This window comes from Calypte anna, chromosome 9 (genome assembly GCF_003957555.1).
Source record: "Calypte anna isolate BGI_N300 chromosome 9, bCalAnn1_v1.p, whole genome shotgun sequence".
NCBI lineage: Eukaryota > Metazoa > Chordata > Aves > Apodiformes > Trochilidae > Calypte > Calypte anna.
In genome coordinates, this window is record NC_044255.1 from 23590221 (window position 1) to 23613861 (window position 23641).

General features: G+C 39.9%; 1 protein-coding gene and 1 non-coding gene across 2 annotated transcripts; both read left to right on the forward strand.

The window, feature by feature from the left end:
- Positions 1-783: 783 nt before the first annotated feature.
- KPNA4 (karyopherin subunit alpha 4) lies at positions 784-23641 on the forward strand. The gene is made up of 17 exons (XM_030455999.1): positions 784-1208; positions 9734-9778; positions 10564-10653; positions 10744-10773; positions 10857-10909; positions 12188-12283; positions 12435-12520; positions 13731-13817; positions 14354-14523; positions 14608-14652; positions 15723-15854; positions 16074-16202; positions 17371-17475; positions 18985-19056; positions 19707-19869; positions 20535-20629; positions 21672-23641. The coding sequence occupies exons 1-17, from the start codon at positions 1140-1142 to the stop codon at positions 21768-21770; spliced, it is 1566 nt and encodes a 521-aa protein (XP_030311859.1). The 5' UTR covers positions 784-1139; the 3' UTR covers positions 21771-23641.
- On the forward strand, positions 16527-16846 carry LOC115598797. The gene has a single exon (XR_003987929.1).

The following is a 23641-nucleotide window of genomic DNA, read 5'->3' on the forward strand; positions in this document are numbered from 1 at the left end:
ATTTGTGAGCTGTGCAGCAAAAATGAGTAATTGCCCAATACAGCGGAATCCTGTCTCGCAGACGATGCCAGTCCTCAAGGAGTTTACCCCCGGCTCCCCAGAGGCTGCCCAAATAACCTGCTGCTGTATCTTCACTTCCATCTCTTTCCAAAATCGGCTAGCGCTTAGGGTCAAAGTCTAGGGAAGTCGCTTGGAATAAAATCTAGACCGTGCCAAACGCGACAGCTGCGGTGCCTCCTTTTCCTCAGTCTTCACCCTCGACTTTTTACCCGAAACTTGACAGCCGGGACACCGCTGAGCTCCTCTCCCCTCAGGCGGCTCCGGGGGGCGGAGCGGCGTCCAGCCCGGATCCCCGCTTCCCCGCCGTGCTGCCTTTGACGAGAAACCGCCTGATTTTTACTGCCTGATTTTACTTTATTAAACAGGCACTGAAGCAGCGCGGGGCGGAGGCGATTCCCTGAGGGGCAGCGAACTTTTAAAAAAAAAAAAACAACCAACCAAAAAACAAGAGTCTTATCAGGGACGGAAGATAACCCCTTGTTGACTTTCCTCTGAGGAAAAACACTCCATGATGAGCCCAGGGAAGGCACCGGCACCACCACCGCCACCCCCCCGCTCCTCCTCCCGGTGGTGCCGAAACCGCCACCCAAGATGGCGACAGCGCCTGAGGGGAGCAGCGAACGAACCAGCTGCTCCCCACCCTCCCCCCCGTGACGTCACGTCCCTCCCTCCGCCTCCCCTCTCCCATTGGCCACCGTCCTCGGGCTCCCCGACCAATCGGAGGGGGCGAGCGGCCGGCCCAGAGCGAGGCTGCCCCCTCTTCTCCCCCCTCCCCCTCCCTTACCGGCACGTTCGGCCGCCGGGGGCCGCGGGCAGCGCCGCCCCGAGCACTCCCGGCAGCGGCCGCGCCTCCTCCCCGCTCCCCTCCTCCGGCTCCGCGGGTGTCGAGGCGAGAGCGGACGGCTCGGCGGTGCTAAAGAAGCGCCGGGACCCCGGCGGGGTTCGGGCAGAGGGGTACGAGCCCGGGAGGAGGTAGGCGGAGGAGCCGCGCTCCCTCCCACCTCATTCCCCCCCCCCCCCCTTCCCCTCTCCCTTTCCCCTTTTCCCTTTCCCCCTCCTCCCCTTCCCCTCTCCCAGCCATGGCCGACAACGAGAAATTAGACAACCAGCGGCTGAAGAACTTCAAGAACAAAGGCCGCGACCTGGAGGTAAGAAGCCAGGCGCCGGGCGGGAGGGGCCGGCCGGCCATGGCGGGCGGGAGGAAGGGAAACAGGGAGGGAAGAAGAGAGGGAGGGAGGGAGGCAGGGTGGGTGCCGCCGCCGCCGCCGCCGTCTCCGTGTGGCGTCTTTCCTAATCCGCCGGCCAGGGGCCCGCGGCGGGGCCTCGGCCTGCGCTGCCCGCCCCGCTGAGAGGCGGGAGAGCCGCTCCCCGCCGCCCAGGCGAGGGGAAAGGGAGGAAGGAAGACGAGGAGGAGGCCGCGGTTCGGAGCCCGGGCGCGGCCGTTGCGCGGAGGCGGGAGCTGAGGGGGGCAACGGCCGCGCAGCCCCGGGCGCTCCCGCAGCTCCTTTCCCTGAGGTGGGCCGGTACCGGCCCGGTGTTTCGGGGAGGTTGTTTTGGGTTAATTGAGAAGCCGTCGCTTTTTGGGGGTTGCCTGGGGATTTTTTGGTGTTCCTCGCAGGGTTTTGCTTTTAATTTCTTCTTCCCCAGCGCTTCATAATCGCTCCTTGCGCTCAGCAGCCCCTTGAAAGCCTGAGTCAGGGATTAGGGCCCAGCTGGGCGTTCTGCTGGGTGTCTCTGAAGCGATGCTGGAGTGAATAAACGTATTAATTATCGCCTACACTTCGTAGTACGGATTATTATTATTATTATTATTATTATTATTATTTAAAAAAACCAAACTAATCTAAAATGTATTTTTTTAACAGCCACTGTTTCGGTTAGGTCCAGCGTGGGAACAGTTGTGGCTTGGAGTACAGAGCCTGTAAACTTTTTTTTTTTTTTTTTTTGGGGTGTATTCTTGGAGCCATGGAGGTGCTCAGCAGAGATAATGAGCTGAGGGATTGCTTGCTAAATATTCACATTTTGAAATTAGGTATCAATCCTCACCCATAAACACTTGGCCAGGAGTGCTGGGTGGGTAAACCTCTGCATCATAATATTGTCATTACAGGGTTCTGATGCAGAAATGGGGCTTTGGCACTCTTTATTTCTACTTTTCCCCATCCTTAATCCATGTCCCTACGATTAACATAACATAACTTGCTAATCTTTCACGTGAGGGCTGTTGTGCAGTGTTTCTTCTAAGTAAAGGATGCATTTACATTGCTGTCATTCAGTAAAACTGAACTGAATCTGCCAGGTTTCCCATTTAGGTAATTCAGAAGTCAAAACCACCTCGATTTTTAACTTGATAAAAGTGTTTGTTATGCAGCTATGTGTGAAGTGATGATCCTGAAAATGGTTGAATAATTACTGTGGTGATTGCTCTCTTTACTAATAGGGTCTTTAGCTTTCTTAGTAACTTCTTGCCTTAGGTGTTAATTTGGTTTTATATCAATTGTTTTATCTGAGAATCGTCCAAGAAAAGCATCCTTAGGAAGGTCCACAGTAAAGCAGATGCTAGCATAGTAAAAACCAAAAGAAAAATGAAAAATATAGGTTGGAATGACTCTGTTTTCTCTCTTTTGGTGTCTCTGTGCTGAGTTTTCAGGTAAGTCAGCCAAAGTAAGGACAGTTCAGGACAAACCCATGCAGGAAGAACACGTGTGTGTATCAGCAGGTTTCACAGTATTTTTTTTTTAATTTGCTGATGAACTTAAATGGCCTCCTGCACATTGATGAACCACTGCTGGGCCATGGTAAATTTTAGATATTGACATCTGTCCAGCAAGTCCTGGGCCATATGCTTGTACCTAAAATAACTACCCCTGGATTGCTGTTTTTCATACAATAGCCCAGGCTTATGGCTGTCGTTCTTGCTCATCAACTGCTTTGCACATCCCAGTTTTCAGTGGTGTGAGGGATGTTGGTAAAGTTCCCTCAGAGCCAAGTATCCTCTGGTAGCAACAGTTGATAATAAGTATTTAGTTCAGAGCACCTGTGTTCCTGTGCTGCTTTTAGCAGAAAAATGTCTCCTAATTTCACATAGGAAGCCAACATTTGATCCTTATCTCTTCCCCTACTCTTCCCCCTTTTTATCTTGGCTGAAATTGTCTGTTTAGCCATGGGTTTCTTTTATTAAACAGTGGTCATCTTGGGGGGGTTTATTTGTTTTTTTTACTGTGACAGTTTACCTCCATTTGCCAGCAGCAGGCAAATAATAAATCAGTTTAGTTTGGGTGAATTCAACATTAGTAGAGACACCCAAGTGTTGTCCTGTTGCAGATTAAAAACTTGATGGTATGTAGGGATTTCATGTTGCTGAAATCAGTCCATTAACAGTTCTGTTGTACAATCCTTCACAAGAGGCTATTGTATATCTTTAAAAAGACTGAATTTTCAGCATTTTGTCTCCTAAAGTTCTAAGCACATGTTTAATGAGTTCAAGCTGAACTTTCACTTTCCAGTCTGTATCAACGTGCTTCTAAAAATATAAATTCTGCCCTTGAAAAAGGGTTAAAAAAACCCCAACAAACCAACTACAAAACAAAGAAACACAAACTCCACACCTGTTTTACATAAGATGTTTAGCAGAATTCCTTCATATGCTTAAGTATTGGGTAAACATGCATGCATGGACATGTTATGTTGTAAACAATTGCTGCCACGTGTTTTGAAGTGACAGATTGGTGGCAACACTGGGAAGAGAGGGATTCATTGTGACCAGAAATATAAAAATACTTCCTTGTCCTTTTTTCCTTATTTATAGTACTGCTCAAAGAAACACTGCACTGAATAAACTTTAATATCAGAAGAGTCTGTGGCAGGAGAGAAATAATTTGCAGGCAGGACTAAGGCAATATCTCTGTATAGTGTTTAAATATTTCTATTTAAATAATAGAATATTTCTATTTAAATAAATATATATTCTATAAGTATTTCCCAGTGTGTTCAGCACTCTGTTAAGGTCTTCCAAGATTTAAGAGTGGGGAACAGGAGGGGAAATAATTACTGTTGTTACAGCACAAAAAGGAGCTAGCCTTACAGAACTGCACAACTCTTCACAATTTTATTTTTTTTTAACCTCCAACTCCAAAATCTTACTTTAATAAGTATTTATTTGACTCATACAAAGCCATGCAAATACTTATCTACTAGGAAAGCCACTTAATGTAACTTTGTTCAACTCCTGTCCTCAGTGAGAAACAGGTTTTGCTTGGGCTTTTGTTTTTCTTGAAGAGAAAAGCATAAACTTTTTTTTTTTTCTATTGTAGATGTGGCTCTGGTGGTAGCTAATATTCTTTTGAGTTTTCATTTTCAGTGGTAGCACCATAGACCTTGGAATCAAATACTGGATCTTAACTCTTGCTGGAGAAGAGGAAATGTACAAAGACCATAAGTCCAAACTCTTCATGGTTTCTGCAACAGACACAGGGTTTGCTTTGAGGGATTTCTGCTTAGTGCTGCATGTCAGGGGTCTGGAGTATAGTCTTGCTTTTGGGGAGGTTTGAAGAGAAGGTTAGTATGGGTTGGGTTGGTTTTTTTAGTTCATTTTAGTTTACCCAGTGATTCAGCATTTTGTTTTCTGTTGGTGATTGTTGCCTGCTGCAGCTGTCAAGTTTGAATGACATTTGGGTTTTCTGCAATGAGATAAATGTGTAATGCATGTTGTTTCTGTGGAAATACTGAAAAACCCTGAGTTCCTTTTGGCCTTTTCTTCCCTGAGATGAAGAATTGCTGCAATAGTGCCAGACCAGGAGAAGTGTCAAATAGATATTTCTGCTCTGTAATAGAGAGATGCATGATGTGAAGTGATGGGAAAACTGTAATTCAGTGTTTTCAAACTGATTTTGGAGCAGCCATTGAATCTCCATGGTTGAAAATCAACAATATCAACATTTTAGAAGCTGCCAGTAGGATTCAGAGGATTTCTAACACCAGCAGTGTATTTGAGAACACCAAGGAAGGTTCAGGACTGAGGGAGAGGTAATGTTATGAGATGCACTGGCTCTCACAGGAAGTTAGAAGCTTTTCAGCCTCTACTGTATCCCACACAAAACAGTTTGCTTGCCACTCAAATGCAGAGGAACTGAAGGAAAGCAGGAATTTCACTCAGTTAAAAATAGTATCTTTTAAGCTGGCTTTTAGTTCTATGGTGAAGCTCATTCATTTTGTCATGAAAAATCATTCTGTGATACTTGTTTCTTTAAGGGATTTTATTTGGCATGCACAGCTTCTCCAGGAAAAACTAGAATGTGCTTGCACAATGTCATATTGATTTTTATTTATTTACTTGTGACTAAAAGTCCCATTAGAATTCTGAAGGGGGAATAGTTGCTGAGATGTGTGCTCTGGTGCTATCTTGTAGAGATCATGTTGGCTTTAAAATCATCAGTGATCTTGATCAGACTTCATTGTCCCAGTCTGCAAAGGAGCCAGAATTAGTAGAGGAGGCCCTAAATCAATTCATTAAACAATATGAAGGTTTTTACCAACCCCAAATATGATGAACCTGTGTGGATCTCTGAGGAATTCTTTCCTTATTTTGTAGTTCAAAGCCTTTTATACCTGTGGGGGACAAGAGGCAGCTTCTCAGTCATTACTGTGCTCACTCCACTGGATGTTCTGTGTTATAGAGGAGTCTTCTCCCCCTGTGGGCTGCAGACTGAGGAGCTGGTGTAGTGAGTAAGAAGTGCACAGGCTTATAGTAAGTAGCATTAAAAACAAGAAATTAAAGTGCTATAAACACAAAAGGTTTGGGAGGTAAACAGTACTGCACACACAGACCTCCACTCTCTCCCTTTTTTTTTTTTTTTTTTTTTTTTTTTTTCTCCTTGCATTTTGAATCCTTGATCCAGACTAGTGCTAGCAGAGAGTAGCAACTTTTAGGAAGGAAGGTTAGCTCAATAAATGCCTTTCAATAAATGCTGCTTGGAAACAAATTCCTCTGGACACTGAAAGGCCCAGGTAAAGCCCCACCATGATTTGCATGCTATCAGACCTTGCCCTCCTGGGTGCAATAAACAGAGCTACTTGGATGAAATATAACAGCAAAAAAACCTACCCTGCAACCCAGTGAAGACACAGGGAAAGTGCATGAAAATGTCTGGGTTGCTGAGAAGGGGTTCAGGGGATGAGGGGTCAAGATTTGTTAGCTGAGCTCCATGTAAAGGCTGTGTACTCAGGGCTAAGAGATCCGAGTTGTTCCCAAGTGTGGAGTGTAGAACATCTCATCTCTATCTGGCATTGTGAAAAACCCTGGAATGTTATCAGGATCCTGCAAGCATCAGCTAACACAAGATTTTAATGATAAGCTGAAGGGCTCAGTAATGACTAATGGTCAGAAAATAGCCTTTATGATAAAACTGGGGCTAAATATAATTGGAAAAAAAAAAGGGGATGGAGGGGTAGCAATTATAGGCTGACAGAAATAGATTTGTTCATTTGATTTTTGATGGAGCAAATGAAGAACAGGATCCAATGACTGGAAGAGCCACATGAATTCATACTGAAGTAATGCTGTTTTTAAACTGGAGCACTTCTCAAGGACCATTCTCAGTTTCCAGAACTTCTGAGCTGAGATTGCTGTCCCACTCCCAGCTGCATTAGTGCAAGCTGAGCCCTGGCTCACAGAAATCTACCAAGCAAGTCCATTTTTTCAGCAGAAGGGAGAATCTAGCATGACAGTGCCATCTGCCAAGAAACCATTCTACCTCTGTTTCTGCCCTCTGAGCTGTTCTCCAAAAGAACAAGTTGATCTTGAGTCTGTTTGTCATTTTAGTTTCTCCAGACCATCTCAGATTTCTGGGGTGATGATGCTGTGAAACTCCTTGACAGACCTCACTTCAGTTCTTATTTGTTGTGTGTTTTCCTAGGAGGAAGAACAGTGACAATCTGACCAGTAATAACCAGTTTGTCAACTGACTGCTGTTTACACTGAAAATTATTTTAGTGGAGTCCTATTTTGGTGAATTGTCTGCAAGAGTGGTTGCTTGTCTTTCATGTGGAGGCTTTTGTGAGTCCCAGGTATTCAGGTGCTGTTCAGAAGCAGGCAGGAATTAAACCCAAGGGGCCTGTCAGCTTTTGTCTGGAGGGAGGACATTCTTCTTTGTTCCAGCTGTGTTGATGAAGCTTCAGGATCTTTGATTCTGATAAACTACATATGATTTTTCAGGTCCAACTTTTAAATTACATGTCTGAGGCTTTTTTTCTTGGTGTATTTGTTTTGGTCTCACTCATCTCTCCCCTTATCTCTGGCTTGCACATGTGCTTGTCCTGAAGATGTGTTACCACCTGAGTTGGAATAAATTTCCTTTTGCATTCACCAGTAACCTTTTTTTAATACCCTTTAGAGCCTAATGCCCCTTTATAGCTCGTGTTCCAGCAATTTGGTTTAGTACTCCTTGAAAATATACATCAGGTCCTGCTCTTGGTTAGCAGCAGCTTTTCTGGGAGCAGTAATAGCATTCCTGAAGTCTGGAGTACAGCTTTTCCCTAGGAATGCTTCTGTTAGGCTGCAGTAACAACTGTGGATTGGGAAGGGGTTAATTAACAGTCCTGAGATCATCAGAGGCTTGGTACAATTCTGCAGTCTTTTTACAGGGTATTTTCCTCATAATTTTTTCCTCAATATGCCAGGTTTTTAGACTTAACAGAAACTCTGAGTGCAACCTGACAGGCTTAGAGCAGGAGCCTGTAGTAGGTAAGTCAGTTGTAAAGTTACAGAGCCCTTAAATAGTGGGTGGTCTCATCAGCTTCTTCAGGAAGGCAACTTTGGGCACAGCTGAATGGCTGCTGAGTGCTTCTCCTTGCCTTCAGCTCTGTCCTGCAGAGTTTTTCATCACTCAGGTGGGATTTGGGTCTCTGCTGGTGAATCCCAGGCTGTGCCTTCCCAGGATCAAGTAACTCACTGCTCACCTGCAGCTGTAGCATCCTGCCATGAGTTTCAAACTGCATGGCTGCATGCAGCCATGAAAAGCTGCATTAGATTGTTATTAATTCTAATTTTGATTAACCAATTGAGTTAACATTCTCTAAGGATGCAGATATATCCTGGAAACCTGCTTTTTAGTGTGGGACAGACAGCCTGTACTCCCTTATTACCATTCTTACCTAGTTGTTGCAGGTGTTGCATTAGGTACACTTCTGTATATTTCCTTTTATTTAGTGGGAAGCTATCATGGTGTGGGTGTGTTTTGGTTTGTTTTTTTTTCCCTCTTCTGCATGTTTTTCTCATCCTGAGCTCCATTTTGGTGATGAAAAGTTGTACCTCCAAAGCAGTGGGGAACTATCCCTTTCCCACTCACCTTTCCTGCCCTTTTTTTTTCTGGAAACTCCTTCCTCTGAACAGGTAGACTGTCTTGCTCAGAACTGGGAAGTTGATTTTTAAGAATGCATGTTCCTTTTGATAAAAATAATGATGCTTCTGAAAGTCAAGGTTTTAATCCTTCTGAACTGCTTCTTAGAGCTATTCAGAATTTCTTTTAGCCATTCCTTGTGTTACTGCAGTCCTTTATGCTCCAGGTTTTCAAGCTTTCTCTGGGCTTGTGAATGGTTAAGTCACAATAAAAATGCAATTGTTTTCAACTTGCTACTCTCATTCACTGCAGAGTTCAAATTATAGAATAAAATCACTATAGACAGATTCTGTTTCTCTTCTCACTTTGTGCTGTAAGTAACAGAAGCAGCAGCAAACTGATTTATGTATACTGGAAAATTGCTTTTTGTTTTCTGATAACTCTCAATGAAAGCCACAGAAAAAATGACCCCCAAAATAAAATAAATTGCTCTTAGAATACTAAAGGGTTTGTGTTTTGAATTTAAAAATAATTCTTTGTAACTCAGCTTTGCTTACTAGGTCTCTTTAATTTAAATTTGTTTATAAAGCTGTTTCACAAGGCACAGAGCTGGAACTGGTTCATACAGTAATAGAAATGTGTTTATATCAGAAAGGTGTAAATTAACTTGGATATCTGGGAGACAGGAGGAACATGGTGGAGGTTTGGGTGAGTGAGAGCTCATGTTGAACTTCCCCACTTTAGTCAGCAAGGGATCCTTCAAAAGAAAGCCTGGTGGTATTTCTGTTTATTCTGAAAAATTCAGAATCAATTATTGGAATTCTTGCAGCAGTTGGACTTTGCGTGAAGGATCACCTGGAGGGTCACTCCAGCTCTAGGAGTACAGATTACAGGTTTCCCAATATGCCTCCTTTAAAAATGTCTGTGGGGTTTTGGCTCGTGTCCCCCAGGAGTGTGTGTTAAAAAAGCCTTCAGTCATGGAAAGCTGATAAATGGTGGGCAGATTTAATATTCTTGCTTTAGTTTGCCATGGTGCTTGTGATGCTTTTGGTTCTGGTACTTTATATACAGCTTATTTCAATATATGACACATGTTCATTCACTGATTCTATATTCCATTGCTTCAATGTGAAGATTAAGATACTGTTTTACTATGAAATAATACAGAAATGGTCCCATTATCTCTCTTTCCTGTTGGATTACTACCTTTCTAATTAAATCCTGGGTGTACAAGTAGTGTTTAAAGTGTGTGAATGTCAAAATAAATGTGCAAGAACTTTTGGGATGACTTGGTGTAGATTCAGAACATAATGTGCATTCATCTTGATTCTTTTCAGACTATGAGAAGACAAAGAAATGAAGTTGTTGTGGAGCTGAGAAAGGTGAGAGGGCTTTTCATTAGTCTGACTAAATAGGATTTGGTCATGTTGATATTTCATTAATATTTAAGAGTTTTGTTAAAGGCTTAAAAAATACTAATTACTGGTTTGTGTCCTTTCTGAAGGTCCAAGAACACCATGGTCAAACTATTTATATTTACTAATTCTGTGAAGGTATTTTGGCTTAGAAGAAAGTCCCTTAATTTTTATCCTGAAAAACAGAACTTTATTTGTGATCTGTTGAAGGGAATGATTCATGCTTCTTGAGCTAGATCTTTAATTTTAAAACCTGATAAAAAGTGGATGTGTTTCCTGCTAATTGATAGGTAGGAAGCTATTTTTTTCCCCCAAAATAATAGTTAAACATTTATGTAATGGTGGAAGAGTATATATGAATATAACACATCTTGGAATTGTTGGAAAACTAGCACTTGAAAAGTGCTAACTTGAATTATTTTGAGATGAACTTGAATTCTGAGATGAATGGAAAAGTAGGGAATTGCCTACTTATAAATAATGACAAATTGATTTTAATGTCAGTGTTGATGGATGTGTGCACATGGAACTTCCAGCAAAAGTAGATAAAGCTGGATGCAGGATTTTTCTAGGAAGAAGTGATTTCCAAAATGAGCTTCTCTACACACTTTCTGAATGTTGGAAATGTTGGAAAAGTATCAATGAAATCAGGTTTATAATGCTTGTTTAAAACAGAAGCTTCTGTTCCCTTCTTAACACCCACACACCTTAAATCATGGTTTTTAAATGATTAACCTCTTTTTCCTTTTCAGAACAAAAGAGATGAGCATCTTCTAAAGAGGAGAAATGTTCCCCATGAAGATATCTGTGAAGATTCTGATGTAGATGGTGACTTTAGAGTGGTAAGAATTAAATTAACTCTCAAGCATGTCTTCTTTTTCTGTACTTAAAAGACATTTCTAACTTCTAATTTCTAACTTTGTTTTTTCTAGCAAAACACTTCATTGGAGGCAATAGTACAGGTAAAAAAATACTCAGTTTTTTTAACATTCTTTGTGTTATGGTGACAAATATGTGAAGAATCTAAATTCTCTTTTTATTTTAGAATGCTTCAAGTGACAACCAGGGTATACAGCTGAGTGCTGTGCAAGCTGCAAGGTAAGAACACTTCTCTCAAATGCACTATTTTTATTCTTACTTTGTCATGCTCTTAAATTCAGAAAATGTGTTCTAGTTTGACTAGAAAAAAATGTCACACTGATTTTAAAGAAAACTTACTAAATTAACTTTATTAGATGAAAATACCAAGGAGTTAATTGGAATTAAATACCAGGATTTATCTTGGTGCAGTGTTTGATGCTTCTCACAAGCAGAGTAACATAGGTAATTAGTAGGAAAATGAAGTCTTTAGCTTTAAAGACACAAAGAACTGGCCTCATCTTTTTTCTAGTTTTGTCTTGGATCAGACCACTAAGCCCATTTCTCACTTTAAATACAGCTACACAGAATTCCTTTCATTCTGTGAGTGGTTCTCAAGTACTTCTTGGAGTTTTCCTTACCTAAATTTAGCATTTACCTGCAGTTGTGTGAACACTGTGATCCTCATTGTTATGATTTTGGTTTTTGAGGTATTTTGTGTAACAGCTCTGCCTTTTCTTTATCTCCTCTTGCCCTGTGTTCCCCCCTTAACACACCAATGATTTCAGGAGAAAGCTGGAGTGGAAAGTTTGTTTTCTAGTTATTGTCAGGCCTTTCATGTGTTTGGCTAGGCTGACTGTACCTTTCTTCCCATTCTTAGTAAAAATTTGGTGAAGCAGCTCAAGTTATCCCCTCCAAGAACCTTCCTTTCTTCCCCTTAATTCCCTCACTGCAGAAAGGTGAAGCTAAGGGGATTAAAAATTAATTTCTACACTCCTGTTTGCAGTAATACTTTTGTGACACCTTGCTCTCTGACAACAAATCCTTAGTGAAAAAAGAAACACTGTCAAAGCAGCCAGGATCTGGTTTATCTCCCTTGTTGGGTGGAGGAGGAAGAAGCTACACGAGGGTGTAACATAATAACTTGGGTCATCTGTATTGTGCTGACTGGTAATAAACTCCACAATAGCCAGAGAAAAATTAGCAATGAGTGAGCAATGAAAGCAGTGGCTTCAGTTTTTCAGGACTTAAGTCATTTTGGTTTTGGAAAGAAGTTAATTTCACTTGTAGTGGGGAAAACAAAGGTTTGAGAGTGTGAGAGAGACACTGGGGAATCACTTCCCAGCCCTGGGGCAGCCAGAGCCTGGACCTCTGGGCAGAGATGTTTCCAAACCTCAACTACACCTCCTCTAGTGTCAGGAGTAACCCTGCTTGGAGCAAAAACCCTCCAGAGATCCTTTCCAGTCATGATTTCTCATTCATCTATTGAGTTTGGTGTTTTTTCTTCTTCCTAAACAGGAAGCTGCTTTCCAGTGATCGGAATCCACCAATTGATGACCTAATAAAATCAGGAATATTACCTATTTTAGTGCACTGTCTTGAAAGACATGACAAGTGAGTATTCCTAACATTCAAAAAGGTTTTAATCATTGCAAAAATTTGCAACAGAAGTATTTAGCTACCATAAAATATTTAGCTACCATCCTAAATCTGATTTGAGAACTAACGTGATAATAATATTAATTTTTTTTCTCTTATTTTGCAGTCCTTCTTTACAGTTTGAAGCTGCCTGGGCTTTGACAAACATTGCCTCTGGAACCTCTGAACAAACACAGGCTGTAGTTCAATCTAGTAAGTCCAGTAGTATTTGATCATTGATAAAACACACACCACAAAATAAGGTCATCTGAGTGATACTGTAAAGAGCATCCACACTCAGTCTCAAGCATGTTCATCAGTCCTTTCATGGGACAGCCAGGATGGTTGGAATTGAGTTGTCAATCCCAGGCACATCTCTAAAGGATCTACCCATGAATTCCTCTTCTCTGGCAAGCAGCATCAGTTGAAGTGCACACCTGCTTTTGTTCTTTTTCTCAAGTTTTAAATCCAGTTGGGTTTCTTTAGTGGTGAGTAGCTTCTTCTGGAAACTCACACTATTTTAGCAGAGGTGATGTCTGCTGGTTTCAAGTTTTCAAACATTAAAAAAAAAACCCAAAAAAACCAGCAGCAAAAAACTTGAAACAAAAAAAAAGTAAAAAACCCCAACAAACCCAAAACCTTAAAATGAAGGAATATGCTGTCTTATTATGAAGAGTTCCAAAGGGTCACTGACATCAAACTGTCCTCCAAAATCAAGTTGAAGAGTCTGTCTTCCAGCTGAAGAAAAAGCTGTCCATCCTATTTTGAGGAGTGAAGCATGGAGAGGAACTGTTGCTGGACATGAAATCTGAGTTGCCAAGAAAGCAAACTTCCTTCTGCACTCCTAAGCATTCCCTGGGTTGAAGTAGGACTTCTCTTGGTAAAACAGAACTTGGGAGTGTCTGCAGGCTTTTTGCAAGCAAGCACCTTAGTTCTGGGGATTAAAAAAAAAAGGATCAGTATCTAAATGCCTGTAGAGTGTGTCTGAAACAATCATTTAGTTTAGCTCTAAATCTTGGGAGCATTCTCCTGTCTGACCCCAGCATAGGGTAGAAAAGTTGTGGGGGGTTCTGTGTGGTCTTTTGGATTGGTTTCTTATTGCTCTGTCTGCTGTTAAGTTGTCAGTTTAAATGGGTGAAGTTGGTTTGAAATGGTTGCTGCTTTTCAAACTTGTGAAATTATATTAATTAACAGGTTATATTAAGAGTTGCTTTTAAAATATTCTGAACTGCAGGCTCTATAAGAGTGCAATAAAGTGAATTTTGTGATTTATTTCAGTATTATTTAGGAATTAGCAAACTTCTGACCATTCCTTAACCAGGGGAAAAATTTCTCATGCAGAAATTTTATTTAATTATGTGAGCTTTTTTCTGCTGAGAATTATTTCTTAATCATTGCATGGGGGTCTCTTTGTGTCTTTCAGATGCTGTGCCACTTTTTCTGAGACTGCTGCATTCACCTCATCAAAATGTTTGTGAGCAAGCTGTGTGGGCTTTAGGAAATATCATAGGTTTGTGTTCTTCCTGTCACTAGGAACCTTGTGAGGGGACATTGAGGAGTTCTTGGGGCTGTCAGATATCCTCAGTGCTTTGATGTTGTCTCTGTCCCTTTGCCCTTGCTCACCACTGCCCCAGCCTGGAAATATATTATAAATAATAGCAGAATAATATAATATTACAATAAAAGTATATAATTATAATGTATATAATAACAATAATATATATTATATGACATAATAAATACTATATACAATAACAATATGTAATATATGATGATAATAATGATAGAATAATAGAATAATTCTCTTGAGCATTTAGCTGGTTTTAATGAGTAGTTCTGATGAAAGCAAAGAGCAGGGCCTACTAAAGCTTTGTCTCTTATGAGAGATATATCTATAAAGATATAATTTTATATTTCTGTACTTCTTTCCATACTCATGAGCTTCAAATGCCTTTAAATAACTGAAGTTTTAATTAATCAGAAGTTCAGCTTCCTCTGGATGGTGTGGGATGATCTTGGTGTTTACAATTTCTTCCTTTTCACCAGGTGATGGACCCCAGTGTAGAGATTATGTTATTAGTCTTGGAGTAGTGAAACCACTGCTGTCCTTCATCAGCCCATCTATTCCCATAACTTTCCTAAGAAATGTTACTTGGGTCATGGTCAACTTGTGTCGTCACAAAGATCCTCCTCCACCTATGGAAACCATTCAGGAGGTGACTGAATTATTTGCTCAAAAATACCTTAAAATAACTTTAAAAAGACTTAAAAATAACTCTGCTGCTTCTTTTCCTCCTCAGATCCTTCCAGCACTCTGTGTTTTAATTCACCACACAGATGTAAATGTAAGTAACACCACTGAGAGTCACTCTTGTGTTGCTATAAAGTTTTTTAGTATAAAGCTTGTCATAATTAACTCTTTTTTCTTTAAAAAAACCAACCCACTGTTGTGTTCTGTGGTGTTCTCCTTCACTGTTAAACTCTGATATATTTTATTGCTGGTTTTTTTAAGTATCACTTGATTTTTGCCTGGTATTTCTCTGTATCTTTGCTAAGCTTTCCCTGCATATAAAAATGCAGTTTCAGTTGTATTTCTGTGAACATTTACAGACAAATGAAGGATTTTTTTTGTCTCTGGGTTTGAAATTGTAGTGAAAATCAGTGTAAGTGGAAGAAAAATTAGTGTCTGCATATGTAGAATATTAGATGGAACTTGAGGTGAAATACAAACATTTTAATAGTGAAGTAAATGAGTGAGGCTTCACTGAAATTAAGAAACAAGTCAGCTTTTTGCCTAATGTGAGGCAAATTCTTTGCTTCCTGGTCAAGTTGTCTTAATTCATGACAACAGTGCTTTACCAAAATGTTTGAAAATACATGAAATGAAGTTTGCATAGAAACCAGGCTACTTATTCTTGAGTGTGTGTAAAATGAATCTTACCTGAGCTTCTTGAAATGGCTGTTTTTGTGAAGCAGTCAAGAATTGTCAAGCCTTTGTAAGCAGTAAATCTGAACTTCTTAAATAGGCAGAGGAAATTGAGCCTATTTAAGTGTTTCTGGACCAGTTAAAAATAAATATTTACTGGAGCTTTACCTTCCTTTCAGGGTGAGTCTTTCATGAGAAGAGCAGATACAATTGTTTTTATTATAATCTAAGCTGGAGTTAGCAGTTTAGCTGTCTTTTAAAAAAATCTGTGTATTCTTTGGAGCTAGAACAGGCTCCACAACAGTTGTTTTTCAGACTTCTGTGGAGTAGAATATATGGAGTTTGTAAAACAAAACAAAGTGAGGTTTTGCTCTGTGTTGTGTCAATTCTGGCTTCCCAGGAAATTTTTTTCTATTTTAATTAATATTAAACTTTTTAAAGACTTGTGATAGTGCTGGACTAACTAGAAATAAATGTTTTTACTCTCAGATATTGGTAGACACAGTCTGGGCACTCTCATATCTAACGGATGCTGGCAATGAACAGATCCAGATGGTGATAGACTCTGGAATAGTCCCTCATTTGGTTCCTCTTCTCAGTCATCAAGAAGTTAAAGTGCAGGTAAGTTTGGATAACTTAAAAGTGTTGCTCAAAATCTTTAATACTACAGAAAGTAGCTGGTATGCTTGTACAGTTCATGGAATTTCAAGGATACTTCTGTGTGGTGTAGTAATTCCATAAAACCTTTTGCTTTTTTAACTTAGTGTTTGAAAGTATGTGCTCAACTAGCAAAATCTTAGGTTCAAAAGAACTGTTTTTAAAGAAAATGTTTTGTTTCAGACTGCTGCACTGAGAGCTGTAGGAAACATTGTCACTGGTACTGATGAGCAGACACAGGTAGTTCTGAATTGTGAAGCTCTTTCACATTTTCCAGCACTTCTGACACATCCCAAAGAAAAAATTAATAAGGTAAGGGACTGCAGAGATTGCACCCAAATGGTGGGTTTTTATATGTATTTAATTTAGCTGTTTTGGATTCCAAATAAAGTGGTGTGGTAGAGGTTTGAGTAAGGGGCTGTTTATCCCAGTATATGGCAAGGGCAGACAAGATGCTGAAATCTGCAGAAAAAAATCTCTAAGGAGCTTCAAATTTGTACTTGAGTAGAATGTTGTTTCCTGATTCTTCTAAATGAATTTTTATGAAATTAAAGCATAATCTCCCATTTCTGGCTGTTGACTTCAAAGTTGGAGCTCCTGATACACGAAACATCCCTTTAATTAAACTGACTCTCTTGGAAATGATGAAATAGAGATAATTGGATGTCATTTTGAATGGAGTGTGTGTGTGATAAATGGAATTTAAACCAAGTCAGACTTGGGGTGGGGGGTGGAGGATGTGTGTGTGTGCAACATGTATGGAAAAGGCTTGAAATGGGGGTCCTGATTTTCAGTGCTGACCTCCGGAGTGCATCTGAGGCGTGTTGTGAAGTTTTGGGGTGCCCCATTCCAACACTGCCAGTGATTAAAGCCCAAGCAAGCCCCCCAGAACAAGCCTAAGCATCCTAAATCTCTGACAGGTTCACTCATGACAGTGATCCTGTAATCTGATCTGAGAGACTCAGCTGAATGAAATTTGGGGATTTCTGAATCCAGTGTTGAGAAACACTTGTCTAAAAAGTTGCTGTGTGAGAAGTTGAGGGGAGAAGAGAATTAAGGAGGAGTTGTAGAAGGTTACTAGGAAGGGAGAATGGTTTTCATATTTAAGTTTACTCTTGAATATGATTGAAATTTTATGTGAAACTGTTAATTGTTTCTTGACTAAGTATAGATTCCCACTTAAAAGGGGGTAGGGTAGCTCTTGATCCTTGTTTAACCCAAGAATCCAGGTAGTCTTTTACTTCAGAATTTTAATTGTTGAGAGCTGGGTGAAGATCTCTTTTTGTACACTTTGCTGGGCACTTGGTGGTTGCTGGAAAGAGAATCCTGAGCTTCTGCACAGGATAATCATAAAGGGTCACATAACTTTACAGTGTATGAGTTGCAGAGCTGAAACGTGGAAGTGTAACCTGGAATGGAGGCAAAATATGATGCAGAGACTTCTTCAATTAATTATTTCTCACCTTGTTTTGTTTTGCAGGAAGCAGTGTGGTTCCTATCTAACATCACTGCAGGAAATCAGCAGCAAGTTCAGGCAGTAATAGATGCAAACCTTGTTCCAATGATAATACATCTTCTAGATAAGGTTAGATACCAAGAAGCATTTAACAGTTTGTTTCCTTAACTGGGAAAAGTGACATGAAATTTCTTGTTTTATATTGTAGTGTAAACAAGGCAAACTATACCCTTGAGCAATTGTTTTATGTTGCAAGATAAAATACATTACAATTCTGTAAAGTGCTGTGAGATAATGAGCACAGAATGCACTGGGGAAAGGCAGCAGATGAAGGGATCTCATTTAAATGCCTTCTTTTCACTCGTGTGATGGGAAGAGGTCTGGGTGGGAACAGCATTTAATTCTCTGCATTTTGCCATAACTTAAAGACTTTCCCTCCTGCATTATCCAGAAACATAAGGAAGTGCTCAACAATGGCATTTATTAACCTTTTAGTGATACTGCAATGATCTAGTCTGAGAATAACCCAGTCAGTGGTGCTAAACTATGGACTGGGAATGTCCCATCTATGTTTTTACAAGCAAGTAGAACTGGATGACCCAAAAATTAGGTGTTGGTCTTTTATGTGTTCAGAGTTTTCCCATAGCAAACCACCATGTCTGCATGTATGGATGTACACTTCTTTTCAAAAGAGATGAAGCTTGTTGAGGTGAATGTTTTAATAACCTCTTTCATTAAATAGTGAAGTCAAGTAGTTGCTCAGGCACTTCTGAATGCTTTTCTCTTGCTTTTTCACAAATTCTCTCGTTGCATGTTGGCAACCAGGGGTTGAATGGTAGTGGGTCATCCCTTTGCACTTCAGATTTCTGTGTTTCTTTCCAGTTTTAGGACCATAGTGTCCTTTAGAACATTAATGTCCAAACCACATTCTGCTCCCAAGGACCTGCCCTGTAAAAAAGAAGGGTAATTAAATGGATCTTTCTAAATGGGAACAGCACAACATTTCTCTTTCAAATATTTCCTACTTTTGCTTTATTGATTATTTGCTTTTCTTTCCTGAAGTGTGGAAGGAAGCAGAAACACCAAGCTTTGTGTCCAGCCATGACAAAGATGCAGTGTCTTGCTTCAGTGCTGGGCTTGAGACTGAAGAAATAACATGGGGTTTCCACACAGCTGTTCTCAAATAGCTCTTAACTGCCCAATTTATTGATCTCTGAGAAGAGAGGTGGAAACCTTTCTCTTTAAATTTAATAAGCAGACTTGAGTTGCCTAACTTGAGACACACAGTTACAGGCTGTACAGTGCTTTATCAAAGCTGACACTTTCCTGCTTATCTCTCACTGTAATATATGACAGCTGCTGATAAGAAATATGGGAGTGGAGTAATACAGTTTTTATTTACTTTGATGCAAATAAATTTCCCTTCCTCTGGAAAACCTATTTAAAACCATGGTTGCAGGGAGGGGATGAACCCTGAGTAGGCTCTTAACATCCACAGGATGTGTTGGTTATTCTCCCTACTTACTGAAAACTGCTGTGGTGATACCATGCAAAATGGACAGTAACAAATACAAGCTTTTGTTACTACATAACACAAAGCCTGGAACTGATTATTTCTATTTATGGTTATGTTTTTAGGGTGACTTTGGTACTCAGAAAGAAGCTGCTTGGGCAATAAGCAACTTAACGATCAGTGGAAGAAAAGACCAAGTGAGTCAAACCTTGGGAAAAGCTCCATTATCTTGGGTGCATTTAAGGGAGTTCAGATTGCTTTTGACTGCTCCTCTGCCAAGCCACTGAATGCCTGGATTCCTCTCCTCATCAGGAACTCTGCCCTTTTCCACAAGGGATTTAAGAGGGAACTTCTGCAGCTGGGCATTTTTGGAATGAAAGTTCTGTTGGTTTGACCCAGTGGCTATGGATGACTGTGTTGAGGATCTGATGGGTGTCTTGGTCATTCAGCATCTCCTTTCTATTTATTTTTTTTCTCTGTATGGATAAAAGGTTGATAATGATACTGATAATGGCTACCAAGTGGAAATACACTTGTTTCTTGTAAGCCCTGAATACAGACTTGTGGCAAGGTTGGGGTGATGGTGTCATTCCTCAAAGATGAGGTGGAAAGTCCTTGTCTAATACTGAAAAATTCAGAGTATCTGCTATTAGTGTTTTCCAGACTTAGAATTCATTAATAACATAATAAATTTTACCTTTTTACTCTCTAAACCAAGTATTTCTAAAAGTGACTGCTACAGAGTATTCTTAGCTTGTTGGGTAACTTGGGAGTAGTTGGACTTGGTTGAACTGATTTGCTTTGTTTGCTCCTGTCCCACTCCTGATATTTGCTTTTTCCCCCTTAGGTGGCATACTTAATTCAACAAAATGTAATTCCTCCCTTTTGCAATTTGCTGACAGTAAAAGATGCACAAGTTGTGCAGGTGGTTCTGGATGGACTAAGTAATATATTAAAAATGGCTGAAGATGAAGCAGAAACCATAGCCAATCTTATAGAAGAGTGTGGAGGTATGAGACTTAGTATTTTGATCCTGTTTTGCTTTGTTTTCTCAAATTGCTGCTTTATCTGTCTACCCCATGTATATGCTGTTGGCTTTATTGTGTGTTGGCACAGAGGTTTTAAACATTTCTTTTAAAGTGACCATTTCATGCCTCTCAGGTGAATATAATCACTTTTTCCAAACTGGTTAAGCTCATGAGCAAGTAAAATGTGGAAGAGGTGGATAATGGCAATAAAATTTATTAGGTACCAGTTTTATAGCAGTCTGTAGAGAGGATTCATGCCTAAAGCTCTGCTTGTCAGAACTTCCACAATATTTATAAGTATGTTCTAGTCACATCTGCCAGTAACCTACACTGTACTGGAGCTACTTGGTAAATAATCAAGCTACAGGTCAGTACCTGCTGGCATTTCTGCCACCAACTGTTTGTGTTTTATGCTTAAAGCATAGAAGCTGCTTTATATTTGAGGAAATGTTCCAAAATTGAGGAGCATACACCTGGATAAAAAGCTTTAAGCATGTCAGAAGAGTTTAACAGCATCTTATTTGTAGTCACTCTATTTCTAGATCTGTTTCTAGTTACTTTCTGTGGTGAGGCCTTAAGGAGAGGGAGATTCTTCTGCATCAATTTAGTATTTCAACTCTCTTGCATATCTTGTGTATTTATTGCAGGCCTGGAGAAAATTGAACAGCTACAAAACCATGAAAATGAAGACATCTACAAACTGGCTTATGAGATCATTGATCAGTTCTTCTCTTCAGATGATGTAAGTGTGTAAATGTTTGCAGTCTGCTTTGTAATTGTATTTATAAATGTGTTTCAAGATAAAGGCAGCTCTGTTCAGTAACTTTTTTTTTTTAGTGAAGAATGTGCTCATACTTGAACTTATTGCAGATGTTACCATTCTTCATGATGAAGTATCTAAAGATCTGGTGCCTATTTTAAGCCTTTAGGGATTAGAATAGTTGCCTTTGAATAATTATTTTGATTGTCAGCTTGACTAAGCTTGACATTTCACATTTGATAAGCTCCCTGCTGACTTGAGTTCTGGATCTGAGATTCTTCTTAAGAAACAAACTATTTTGAATATTCTAGTAATTTCAAAGGTAGGATGTGCTTAAAGATGTTGTTGTCATTTTAAACTTGTAAATCAAAGGAAGGTTTTATATATGTATGCATTTTTAATCATAAAAGTTAATTGCATATAAAGGAAGTGCAGCCATGTCAGTCTGTCTTGAATCAAGAGGGTTTTCTACTTGGCTGGGAGCAGGTTGCAGTGAAAGTGGTAGAGCTCAGCTGCCTTCATGCCCTGCTGTCAGCATTGAAGTTTATTTTCTGTTAGTTTCACTTTTATTTAAACAATGAGAGACAGGTCTTGTCTAGCAACTCAAACTCTGCTTATATAGCAGGACTTGGATTGAATGTAGTCCCTGGTCACTGGTATGCCACCTATTTAAAATAAAACTGCAGTTTTGGCTTAATCCTTCCTTGATTTAATTGTTATTGGCCTTCTCTTAATTGTGGCAGTGGATAAGCTGGCAACAAGAATGAGTTAGAGAATGCTTTCCAGGAGAGAAAACTTTAACTTGAGACTTAGAGGTGCCATGCAGCCTACCTACTAAATACAGCTTAAACCATTTTGGACTGAATTCCTTTGTCATTAGAGTGCTTTTAGTAAACTAAGGGAGAAGGAAGACAAAGAAGCAGATGAGGTGAAAAGATAAGACACTCCTTAGGATTGTCCAGCTCCTTATCAGTCAGGCTTTTGTTTTCCTAACCTTCCTCATGACCTTCTCATTCTGTTCCAGATTGATGAAGATCCTAGCCTTGTTCCAGAAGCCATACAAGGCGGAACATTTGGTTTCAATTCATCTGCCAATGTACCAGCAGAAGGGTTCCAGTTTTAGAGTGGTATTTTGGAAGTTAGGTACAATGCAGCACTGAATAAAAAAAAAAAAAAAAGGTTTGATCCATCAATCTTGGCTCATGGGATCCGCTGCTGCATTAAATCGGGGAAGAAAACGTGAAGATTTCATTTGGAATCACAGAAAAGCCCAAATGAAGTCAAGATGGCGAGTGGGTGCGAGTGAGAATGAGTGGCAAAATGTAATGAAAAACTTCACACTGAATGCTTATTTAGGTTGTTCAAAGAAAAAAGGGCTACAGGTCAAAGATCTTCAGTGCCTGAGAAGGAACAATGACTTACTAGAGCAATTGGGGGGAAATGCAGTGCTATCATCATCAAGCCTTGTAAGCATAAGAGAATAGGATGCCCATATAAGTCCAAGGAGAATGAGCCCAGGCCTTGCTATGAAGCAATGTGTGAGTGGACAACACTGAGTGAATGTCTGGCCTCGATGCTGTGGAGCCAGGCTCCTGTTTCAATACCCCAGGGCTCCTCAGTCCTGCAGCAGGCTCCTCGTGTGTACGAGAGTATGGTTGTGATGCTGTCTGTGAACGCATGCAAGCTTGAGTCGCCTTCAGGGGGCTGATAATAAACCTAAAAAAATCATCAAAATGAGATCATAAGTGTTAACTTACACTGGACACACAAAGACCGGTTTAGCAGCAGACTCTGGTTTACTCCTGCAGCCTGTGTTTCTTGTTTTATTTTGTTTTGGTTTTGTTTTTTTTTTTTCCCCTGTCCCCTCTTCCCTCTTTATTTTTCTTTTAGTTATTTTTAAGTTCTTTCCTGTATGGCTTATTAGTTGTTTGTAAAGTCAGAATTTCAGGAAGGCTTCCCTGTGCATTTGCACCAGATGAATGTTTGATGTTATGAAAAGCTTTCCATATCATCAAAACTAATTTGTAGATTTTTGCATGGAAAAAAAAAAAAAACAAAAAACAACCAAACCATCCATTTCCCTTCAAATAGAGACTGTGTTGCAGTACACAAGTTGCCATAATAGTAGAAAGCAGTAAAATGTGGTAATAAAATCTCATCCTTTTCATTTTCAAAGATAACATGAAGACTTTTGCATGTGGTAATCTACAGCATAGTTCATTTTTAGATTTTGTTGAGTCCTGTAACCAAATGTTTCCGTTGTGGTAGGATACCGTGCTGTGTTTCAATGTTACTTGTTTTCAAACTTTGTTTTCTATGAAAATGATATGGAAACTTCTAAAAATGAAATTTGGTGCATATGTACTGCCGAATAAAGACCGAAAAAGAGGTGTGAATAGATGTACAAATCAAGTCATGGTTTGAACACCTTTAATATGCCTAATCCAATTGTTTTAGACTCTTTTTATCTTAGATGTAGGCAGCCATGAACAATCTATTTTGAGCCACTTTAGAGAGAAAACTTTGTGTTTTTAAAACTTGCACAAAAAGGATGCAAGTGTTTTTATAATTGGAGTAATGCCTCAGTTTTGAGGTTCTGCACACTAAATTAAAGGTGACGTTACAAATTTGTACAAAATGAACTCTTTATAAGGTGGCTCATTGTAGGAAATGCTGTGCCTTCCCCTTTGAGCACAAGTGTTGCATGAACAACAGTTTGCTATAATAAAACATACCAGATTTAGCCACCATTAGCATCTATATCTACCTTGTGTTTTAAAATCAACTGGTAATTCTGAAACACTGTAGAATGGATAAAGATTATTTTGTGATCATAACTCTCTTTGTTGGACTAGAGTATTTTTGCAGCATTCCTTGTCATCAGAAACATGGTTAAAGTTTAAAACTAGAAGCAGCAGAAACTAGCTTGTGAAATTTATCCAAGTAGAGTGCAGGCTAGGCTGTCTTGGGGAAATAAACATTAAACTTGCAACA

What these genes read in the sequence shown, in the direction of transcription:
- KPNA4 (XM_030455999.1), top strand. Translation starts at nt 1,140, where the DNA reads ATGGCCGACAACGAGAAATTAGACAACCAGCGGCTGAAGAACTTCAAG. An exon ending in ACAAAGGCCGCGACCTGGAG is followed by an intron (nt 1,209 to 9,733) that starts GTAAGAAGCCAG and finishes GATTCTTTTCAG; the next exon opens with ACTATGAGAAGACAAAGAAA. An exon ending in AGTTCTTCTCTTCAGATGAT is followed by an intron (nt 20,630 to 21,671) that starts GTAAGTGTGTAA and finishes ATTCTGTTCCAG; the next exon opens with ATTGATGAAGATCCTAGCCT.